At 55.0% G+C, this 10,349-nt stretch overlaps 1 protein-coding gene across 1 annotated transcript; it reads right to left on the reverse strand.

Annotated features, from left to right (window-relative positions):
* Positions 1-3,217, reverse strand: LOC121169665 (keratin, type I cytoskeletal 13). The gene is made up of 7 exons (XM_041000256.1): positions 2,718-3,217; positions 2,063-2,145; positions 1,729-1,885; positions 1,396-1,557; positions 1,176-1,301; positions 851-1,071; positions 1-309 (listed from the first exon to the last, which is right to left on the reverse strand). Exons 1-7 carry the CDS (start codon positions 3,174-3,176, stop codon positions 240-242), a joined length of 1,278 nt encoding a protein of 425 aa, XP_040856190.1. The 5' UTR covers positions 3,177-3,217; the 3' UTR covers positions 1-239.
* Positions 3,218-10,349: the final 7,132 nt, after the last annotated feature.

Consider the following 10,349-nt stretch of genomic DNA (forward strand, 5'->3'; position numbering starts at 1 on the left):
TACATTTGCAAACAAGAAGGAAAGTTTATTGAATTTTCTTTTCTTTTTTGTAGAGAGGTTGTGAAATCACAGAGTAGCTGGGTCAGGGGATGAGGACTCCAATAGAGAGAAGAGTACAAGGGGCTGGCCTAGGGGGAAGTCAGGGACAGGTGCTGTGGGCCCCTCCCACAGGCAGCCACCTGCTTGCTCCTCCTTCAGCTGCTGAAGAAGGGGGAGAGGATGCCAACTGGACCAATGGTCTAGGAGCGGCGGGTGGTGTCTGAGACGCGACGGCTTGCAGAGGAGGAGGAGGAGGCTGTGCCGGTCATCCTTGGAGAGAGGAGAGAAGCGACCATGAGCAGAGGATAAGCAAGGGCAGGTGCCTACCTGTCTGAGTGCAGTCACCGGGGCACCATGGGAAGTTATTTTCTTTCGCTGTGTCCCAAGCTCAAGGGGCCGTTGTACCAGGTGCACACCAGGTCTGTCTATCTGTGAGGCCTCAATGGGTCCCAAGAGTCAGGACATTCACTTGCCAGAGGCATTGTCCTCCTTCTGGACTGCCCAGCCTCCCCTGAACCCACAAAGATGAGGTGATCTCTGCACAAAGTCCCCCTCCTCATAGCTTGGAATAGCTGGTCTGAATCCAAGGCAACCTTCTTCCCATCTTAGGTGTCCTTCCTCCCCAGGGTCCCTATTCTTGCCAGCCGCATTTGGAGACCTGGGTTAGAGAGCTTCAAGGTGCTAGTGCCTGACTCCAGACAAAAGGAAAGCTGTGGCCCTGGCTCTGCTTCCAGGATGAGGTTAGCCGAGGCAGAGGGACCCCGCTGAGCTGAGCCAAGCCGCGGGGAGAGGCAGGCGGCCAGGGACCTACCTGGCATCCTGGCCCTCAAGCAGGCTGCGGTAGGTGGCGATCTCCTGCTCCAGACGTGTCTTGATGTCCAGGAGCATCTTGTATTCCTGGTTCTGGCACTCCATCTCACTGCGCAGCTCGCTCAGCTGAGACTCAATGCTGCTGATGAGCCCCTGGATCTGCTGCAGCTGCAGGGCGTAGCGGCACTCCGTCTCTGCCACTGTGTTCTCCAGCCCGGCTTTCTGCAGGATCGGGGAGAAGGGTGACAGGGATGAAGTGACGAGGCGCTCATGCTAGAGGCTGCCCCATAGACAGCAGCAGGTTGTAAGTAGGCAGCAAAGGGTACCGTGCTCAGCTGAGACTGCAGCTCGATCTCCAGACCCTGCAGCGTGCGCCTGAGTTCAGTGATCTCTGTCTTGCTGGTCTGAATCATGGCAGTGCTGGACGACACCTCCTTGTTGAGCTCAGCACTCTGAAATTCAGACAGGAGGACCATGATGGAGGAGGCCCCTTAGGCACCTCCTGAGCAAGAGGCTGTGTCCCACCTGCACTTCCCCAGCTACCACCTTGCTGTTGAACCATTCCTCCGCGTCCCGTCGGTTCTTCTCTGCCAAGGCCTCGTACTGCTCCCTCATCTCAGCCAGCACACGGGTCAGATCGATACCTGGGGTGGCGTCCATCTCCACGTTGACCTGGCCCACCACCTGGTTGCTGAACTCCTTCATCTCCTGTAGGGATGGGAAAGGAAGCTGCGTGCAGGGTTCCTCCCTCTCCTTGACTTTCAATGTTGACAATGTTCTGCAAAGTGCTTCCAGCCCCGCCCCCCCCAAGTAGACAGCCAAATCTGGCTCCCCTTTCTCCCAGAAGGTTCTACGGCTCTGCCAGTCACCCCCACTCACATCCTCATGGTTCTTCTTCATGTAAGCCAGCTCTTCTTTCAGGCTCTCGATCTGCATCTCCAGGTCGGTCTTGGTCAGGGTCAGCTCGTCCAGCACCCTGCGTAGCCCGTTGATGTCGGCCTCCACGCTCTGGCGCAGGGTCAGCTCATTCTCATACCTGGAGTAATTTTAAACAACATTTTTTAAAAAGAAAGAAAGAAAGTGATAGGTCATCCCTGTAGCATTCTCTGCTGCTCCCCACAAGACTTTGGGCCTGAGCAGCCCTATGTCATGATTATGACACACATATGTCAAAAACAAGAGACGGCTGGGTCCAGCAGGCAGGGGCACTCACTTGAGCCTGAAGTCATCAGCCGCCAGCCTGGCGTTGTCAATCTCCAGGATGATCCGGTTGTTGTCAATGGTAGCTGCCAGGATCTATACAGAAGCAGGTAACCTAGGCTGAGCTGGGGGCTGAGAAAGTAGAGCCAGAGCCACTTTGCCCCAGACCCTGCCTTCTAAGCCAGCCTCAGTGTCTGTTCTAACAAGCAGGTGTTGCAGCGTGATGGACAGGCCTCACGGAGGGCATCCAGGCTCAGTTCTGCCCACACCTCTGAGCCTCCCACTTGACTGTGTTCATTTACTCCAACCTAAGAAGCAGGTTTCTGTTGGGCCCTACACAGCAAGCTCATAGTCTCAGAACAATGAATGAACATGCCTCTCTCTGTTGATTTTAGTCACCCAGGCTGGCTTTTGCAGCTATCAACACTTCCAAATAACTCAGCAGGTTAGGGTTACAGAGATCAACTCACTAACAGCTTAGCAATTTGACATGCAATTTTTAAAAGTGACCTGAGTAAGAACAACAATACAATAAAAGAGGAAGCATGCACATGGGGAGCTGGAGCTAGACGCCTCTGCTGCAAAAGGACTGCGACTCCTCAGACACCTGCTCACCCTCAGGGCTCTGCGCTGCCCTGAAGAACCCTACTCCACACCCCAGGGCTCACCTTGTCCCGCAGCTCCTCAATGGTCTTGTAGTAGGGGCTGTAGTCACGCTCCGGGCTGCTCGGGCTCTGCCTCTGGTACCAGTCGCGGATCTTCACCTCCAAGTCAGCATTGGCCTCCTCCAGAGCGCGCACCTTGTCCAGGTAGGAAGCCAGGCGATCGTTGAGGTTTTGCATGGTGATCTTCTCATTGCCAGAGAGGAGGCCACCGTCAGCACCGCCGAAGTCACCAAAGCCACCACCGAAGCCACCTCCGAAACCACCTCCAAAGCCACCTCCGAAGCCACTACCAGCCCCAGAACCAAAGCCGAAGCTTGCACCACCTCCATAGCCACCAGCTGAGCCTCCCGACACAAAGCGGGTAGAACAGGTGGAGACACTGCGGCCTCCCCCCAGCTGGCAAGAGCCACCCCCAAAACCACCACCGTAGCTGGTGGAGGAGCTCTGCAGGCGACAGCTCATGGTGCAAGCAAGTGAGGGAGCAAGTGCAAGCAGGAGCTGGGCTTGGCCTGGGCCGAGGACGATGGCTCTGCTGCAGTTCGGACGCCTTTTATACACCTGCAGAGGGGCTGGCCATCCTCTCTCCTCCCTTCCCCACCCTCTGACTTAGTGCCAACTTCCCTGCATTTCCCACAAGCCCAGTTGCCTCTGCTCTGCAGGGTGGGTTGAGCCTTTTGGGGGTGGCTTTTTTTCTAATCCTTAACAAAAGAGATGATTCAGAAGGAACAGTGTACTGCTTAAGACTCCCCTTTTGTCAATGAATTCTGGTTCACCTCTCCATGTCAGGAGCTCACTCCACAGGCTCTTGGTCCCACCCAGTTCTAGAACAAGAACTGAACTGCCAAGAACTGCCAGCAAACCTCCAGGGAAAGGGCAGCTGCCACTGACCCTGGGCCCTATGAGGCCACCATGACCCTCAGCCTGTCCTCTTCCTGTCTCTTAAAACTTCTACCCAGAATATCCTGCCTCCTTCTTAGCACTTGATATACCCCCAGCATCAGCACCAACTCTGCAGGCAAACCCTGGTGGTCCTGCACAGTCAGTTTCCTTGATGGGTGTTTAGGCTGAGAAAGAAAGGGCTGCAAGGCCGTCAGAAAGAAGTCACAGTGACTGGAGCCAGCACAGTAATTCAACAGGTTAATCCTCCACCTGCAGGCACTCTGGAATCCCATATCGGCACCAATTCATGTCCCTGCTGCTTCATTTCTCATCCAGCTCCCTGCTTGTGTCCTGGGAAAGCAATAGATGACAGCACAAAGCCTTGGAACCCTGCACCCACATGAGAGACTCAGAGGAGGCTCCTGACTCCTGGTTTTGGTTCAGCTCAGCTCTGACCATTACAGCTTCTTGGAGAGTGAACCAATGGATGGAAGATCTGACAAAGGACCTCAAGAGCATGGATTCTGCACATCCCAACAGCTGACATTCTCAGAGCCCTTGCTGCCAGCAGCCCTGGGTCAAGTTTGGTACTTCATGCCTTGCTGAGCCATTTGAGCAGAGATTTTATAACAGAGTCAGAACTGAAATCCATACCTGGTTGTGTTAGATATGGAGGCTTGTCTTCCAGCCATGTGTTCGTGCAGTGACATGTGCAGCTCCCAGGTGTCCAGTGTAACCACCACTCAGCACTTCACCCACTCCCATCTCCTGGTACCCTTTCTCAGCTACTCCCACACCCCTGATGCCACTGCTGGTCCAACTTCCATTACCATGGCTGGGGCCACTATGCTCCCCAGGGGACACTGGGCAGTGGTTTGAGACATGATGGCCATAGGTGGAGATGCTGCTGGGATGCAGGGGATGGCAAGCAGGGATGCTGCCCAACTCCCTGCAACACACAGGACAGCCCCCATTACAAAGAATCAGCAGGTCTAAGAGGTCAACAGAGCCTAGTGGAGAAGCTCCCAATCTGCCAGATCTGTGGGTTTATTGCTCCATGGTAGGGACTAGCATTAGGGTGCAGTGGGCTTAGCCACTGCTTGTGATACCAGCATCCTATTTGAGAGCACCAGTTCAAGTCCCAGCTGCTCTACTTCCAATCCAGCTCCCTATTAATGCACCTAAGAAAGCAGCCGAAGATGGCCCAAGTACTTGGGCCACTACCGTCTACATGGGAGACCAGAACAGAGGCTCCTGGCTTCTGCTTTACCTAGCCCTGGATTTTGTGATTATTTGGGAAGTGAACCAGTGAATGGAATCTCTCTCTCTCTCTTTCTTTTTCCTTTTAAATCAAATAAATGACTTCAAAAACAATGAATCCATTGCACTGACTGTCCCAGGGACACAGCCAGGTCCAGCAGGAAGCATAGGTGCTGCATGAATAGGATCCTGCCATGAGACACGAGTCCCAGCTTGTGAGTAAGTGACAAAGAGGTCACGCAGGAGGCTGTGTCCTGGGGCCTGCAATAGAGGGCCAGGGCCAGGGACTGTGGACAACCTCCAGAGACCTGTTCTGGCCATGCATGGCTGTCACCAGAGCCTGGCTGGACCAAGCCAGGGGAGGTGGAGCAGGTGGTACAAGCTCACAATGATCCTAGAACCCTGTGCGCTGATTAAGCAAGACCTGAGTCAGGGCTTTGGGGCCCTTTGTTGACTGGGGAAGCAGCCTGTGCTTCCCCCAGTGGGCAGCAGCACCTGGGGAGAGCCAGGCGTGCTTTGCTGCCCAAGCCCTGCTGTGTGGCCCGCATTGCAGCTGACCTCTGACCCTTGCCGGCCCTGCTGCTCTAAGCTGATGGCTCAGCTGCCTCTCTGAAAAAAAATGCATGATTCAGCCCAAACAGGAGCTCCCGCACTCTCGTGGAGGATCAAAACTGACAAGAAGGGGATTAAGGAAACCTGCCAAGCCTGGGGTGACCATGCCCCAATCCTCCCAGGGCTGACGGGCGGGTTCAGGCCAACGCCTCGCAGAGGAATAATGGGGTGGATCCTCCAAAGTCACCCAGAATGTCCACGACCTACCTCCCCTGGCAGGGTCAAGGCATATGGACCCCCCGCCAGCCACCAGCCACCAGGCCCTCTCAGGTCCTGCCCCACACTCACGGTGAACCCCAGGACTCGTGGATCCCCAGAGAGGCAGAACAGTGCCAGGCTGGGGCATGGCTGGCTTGCCCTGAGTTTTCTGGGGTGGCCCCCACACCAGTCCCACATCAAGGCACAATGCCCCCTGCAGGCCCCATACTTGCTGCCACTCAGTCCCAGAGCTGTTGGGGCAAGTTTCAGGAGCCTCGCAAGACAAGGCAGCTGAGATCTGGGGAGGACAACTCATTGCCAAGGATACCACTGATCTCTGGCTCTCTCTGCACCACCTGATGGTGTCTGGCAGCTCAGCCAAGAACCCAACTGGTCAGCCACATCCACGCTGCCACGCTGGGATGTGGTGGCTTTCAAAAAAAAAAAAATCACACCACCAACGGCAGTCGTCCTGAGTTTGGGCCCACAAAAACTCTCCTGAGTAATAAGGGAGCTGGGTGCACCCTGGGTTCAAGGTCGGCTTGCAGCCCCAGTTTCAGCCCCCAAAATGCCTGACTGCTGGGAACTTGACAGTGACAGGAACATCCTTAAGGTCTTGGGGAATCTCTGGGTGCAAGCCAGCAAGATTTTCAGCTACAGCACCACTCTCTGGGGAGGTGCCAGAGGTGATAATTCATCACACCTCTTTGTAAAGTTTCCACACGAATCCTAGGACTGTAGTGCTCTGAGGTGACCTTCGTGCCCCAGCTCCCAGAAGGCAGAGGTACCACCACCAAGACACTCCTGAAGCTTGTCCTGCATCTCTCTTTACCCGGCTGTTCACTTGCGTTAGGATGCACTTCGCAATAAGCCAAAAATAATGACTCTACTGGGTTTGTTCTTTTACTTTGTTTTGTTTGCAGTACTGCACATCACTCCATCAAATCACCAAATCCCAAGAAGGCGACACACACAGGAAGCCACAGTATGTGGCTTTGGTGGACAGAAGCTGTGGGCGATTCACTGCTATTGGCCTTGGAGGGAGGGGCAGTTTTATGAGGCTGAGCCTTTCTTTGACCCATGGGTCCCCACTGACTTGGCTCGAGGACACCCAGCTGGTGTGGAGGAACACACCCAGGTTGGAAGTCCCACGTGCTGCTCTACATTGACTATGAGAACAGGGGAAAAGGAGCAGCCGCTCTGTGCTGACAGATACCGAGAGTAACTGACGTCCATGGTGGAAAATGTTCAGTGCTCTGTGGGCATCATCTATTTTCGGTCTACAACCTCGCACACCTTGGTTCAGATGAACAGACGAGGCCCAGAGTGGTCAAGTACACAGCCCATTGCCTTTGATGTTCCAGGCCCCCCTGTCATCTCACACCAGCCTGATGGGTGGTCCGGCAGTGGCGAGGGCTGTGCTGCTAATGGACTGGGTGTATCCCCCATCTGAGCTCAGGGCAGGGGATGCTCCCCAGCCCATGCAGGGGGGCACTGAGCGCAGCACTGTGTAGAGCTTCCTTGGGCCACCCCTTCATGTCGCAGGTGGGGAAACTGAGGCCCATGGCAGCCAGAACCAGATGAAAAAGCACAGGTTCCGGGCTCCACCACCAGCCCTGTGGGGACTGGACATTGAAGCTAATAAGTTCTTTTCCATTCTATGACCTAAATCTCAAAGAGGAGAGTCAGGTGGTTCAAGGGCAAGGCTGAGACCAGAGCCCATGCCCCAGTTTCTAAGTTCAAATTCCTTGCTTCGATCTCTCTGTTTCTCTCGACCCAGAGGGACCCAGGTCCAAGGTCCCAGGATGACTGATTCACATGCCAAAGGGTCCTGAGATTTTTCAGGCAGACCCTTGCCAGGCACTAGACCCAGACCCCCTGGGAAGCTCCCCATCCCTCAAGAAGCCTGCTCAGCAGTGCACTGCTGGAAGTATTTTGGGACTCCATGCCACACGTGTTTGCCTCTCCCGGGTTCCCAGATCTCCCTTCCCTCTCTCACCAGCTGCACGACCAAGCCAAGGCTTAGGGTAGGCTGGATCTTAACTGTCGTCTTCCACCTGCCAGCAATTAAGTGCTGTGCAACCATGGGGAAGCCACTCAATCTTGCCCTGCCTTGGTGGCCACCCCCGGAAATGGACAGCCGAGGGGTTCACATGCGGGGCTTCTGCGATACCTGAAACATGAAACTCAGCAGGCAGAAGGTTACCGATACCTCCCTTTGACAAGCGGAGTTGTTAAGTCACCCGCCCAGGAGTCCTCTGAGTACCCACACACACCCCACCATACTGTGCCAACCCTTTGCTCCCTCCCTTCCCTCTCTGCTCCCAGCAGCCAGCATAGTATCCATAGCAACCAGATAAATATCAGCAGGTGGCATGGCTATTGTTTTCGCTCACTCCCTTTCAAGTTCCCTAAGGACAGGATCTGCGTCTTAATGCATCTCCAAAAACTGCTTCTGGCAGAGGGACACCCCTAGCAGACATCTGAGAGTCGGGGGATTTTTTGTCTGCTCGTGTTGGATGAGAGGGAATGGCCAACAGAAGGGGTGTCCCCCGAGTGTCCTCCAGCTCCAAACCTTAGCAGCAACCCTGCCAGCGCCCCCAGTGTCCCGACTGCCCATGGAGGAACAGGTGGCCCCCAAACAGGCACACACCCAAAACACCAGTGGATGTCCAGAGCTATGTTGAAGGCAGGGACAAGCAAGAGAGAAGCAGGTTCATGTATTAGTTCAGCAAGGGTTCATGCAGCACCCAGGCTGAGAATTCGGCAGGGCACAGATGGACCGGGGTTCCTGCTGTCCTGGAATTTATGTCCACAAATCATATTTCCAGCCAGAATCTTCAGTTGACAGTTGGCAAAACTAAGACCCAAAGGAGAAGGTATTGCCACAGTCTTTAGGGACACAGGGGCAGGCTTGCCCCATGCCTGCTCTGGGAAGCCCAGCCTGAACAGAGGACACACCCAAGGCCCTAATCTCCAGTCCCAAAACCGCCCTCTCTCTGCGGGGACAGGGAGGTGGGGCAGAGGGGATCAGCTGCTGCCTGGGTCCAGCCCGGGCAGGAGTGAGGCGTGCCACTGCCCAGAGACTACTTAAAGGCTCGGCAAGGCATGAAAAGCCCCTAGGTGTGAGCAACTGACTGCAGGGTCTGTCGCGGGACAGAGCTGGGCCAGTTCCAAGGACACCTCTGATGGTCCCCACCAAGGACCACAGATGAGCAGGCACTCCCAAGGGACAGAGGCGGCTTCTCCCACTTGGCAGCTGGGGTGTGCCCACAGCTGAGCCCACCTCACCCATCCTCATCGTCAACAGAGACTGGTACTGCTGCCCACGTAGAGGCCGAAACACCCTCTGTGAGCTGCTCAGAAGGTCTGAGACCTCTCAATGGGGCCCAGCGCCCGGAAGACACGAGCCGCAACCAGGTCAACAGTCCCTGCTGCCGCCTCCAGCTGGAGCCCGACTGTTGCCGGCTGTAGCTGATCCTAGGTACCCTGGGTGAAATTACACCACAGCAAGAAAGGCTCAGGTCAGAGGTGAAGACGTTCCTGCTGGTGGCCCTGGCTGTCCAGAGGCTGACCAGACTGTCCAAGGAGGTGGAGAAACAGGTTGCAGGGTCAGGCGTGGGACCCAGCAGCCATGGTGCCACCCGGGGCTATATTCCACATGGCAGTGCCTGAAGTTTAAATTCTGTGTCCTCCCACCATCCCAGCCTCCTGCTGATGGGCAGCCTGGCAGGCAGCTGGTGGCAACTTAAGGACTCAGGTCCCTGTTACCCATGTGGGAAACTCAGATGGAATTTCTGCTCCCAGCTTTAGCCTGGCCCAGCTCAGGCTGGCTGTTGTAGACATTTGGAGAGTGAACCAACAGAAAGAAGACTTCTTTCCCTCTCTCACTTTCTTCTGCCTTCTAAATAAATGAAACCAAACAGACTCTAAAAATTGTTTAGGGGCCAGCACAGTGACTTAGCAGGTTAATCCTCCACCTTGCAGTACTGGCATCCCTTATGGGCACCAGTTCTAGTCCCGGCTGCCTCCTTATAGACTAGAAAAGCAAGGTTAAATCAGTGGATGAAGGATTCTGTGGGGTGTGTATGTGTGTGTGTGTGTGTGTGTCCTCTATAAATCTGCCTTTTGAATAAAAATAAATAAATCCTTTTTTTAAAAAAAATTTTTTTAAGAAAATTGTTTACAAGAACTGAGTTTCGGATTCACACATTTTCCTAGGACAGGTATTGCAGCTTGTCATCTCCTGGTGCCCAGAGCAAAGCAAGGGTCAGGGACCAGGGAGACAGGTTCCAGACCTCGTTCCACCATCTCCGGGCCTGTAACTGAACCTGCTAGGCCTCTGTGTCCTCTCTGGAATCTGACACTGCCGCCTGCCCCGCACAGGGTTAGGGAGAGGCCGTCAGGATGCCTGTCTGGGCCTGGCAAGTTGCAGACAGCCCATCAGCTACACCTCTTCCCGCAGCCCCAGGCTGTTCTCTGTTAAAGCCTCAGCAAAAATAGGCAGCCCCCTTCTCTCCAGCCAGGGTTGGTGGGGAGGGGGCTCTGCCTGGTGAGACACATGGAGATTCTCAGGGAGGGCTCGATTCTTCCCACAGGAGATAGGGTTCATGGGGCACCTCCAGCCTGCTCTTCCCAGCGGGACCAAGAAACCAGGTCTGCCTCTTCCTGCCCAGGTTTCACTCT

This window comes from Ochotona curzoniae, unplaced genomic scaffold (genome assembly GCF_017591425.1).
Source record: "Ochotona curzoniae isolate NIBS_2020 unplaced genomic scaffold, NIBS_Ocur_1.0 scaffold_2453, whole genome shotgun sequence".
Classification (NCBI taxonomy): Eukaryota; Metazoa; Chordata; class Mammalia; order Lagomorpha; family Ochotonidae; genus Ochotona; species Ochotona curzoniae.

Excerpts from the sequence above, each read along its gene's own strand:
- LOC121169665 (XM_041000256.1), bottom strand. The coding sequence starts at position 3,176 with ATGAGCTGTCGCCTGCAGAGCTCCTCCACCAGCTACGGTGGTGGTTTT. Across the intron at positions 2,146-2,717 it reads TTGAGGAGCTGCGGGACAAG|ATCCTGGCAGCTACCATTGA; the intron begins GTGAGCCCTGGG and ends GCTTCTGTATAG. Across the intron at positions 310-850 it reads CTTGAGGGCCAGGATGCCAG|GATGACCGGCACAGCCTCCT; the intron begins GTAGGTCCCTGG and ends CCTCTCTCCAAG.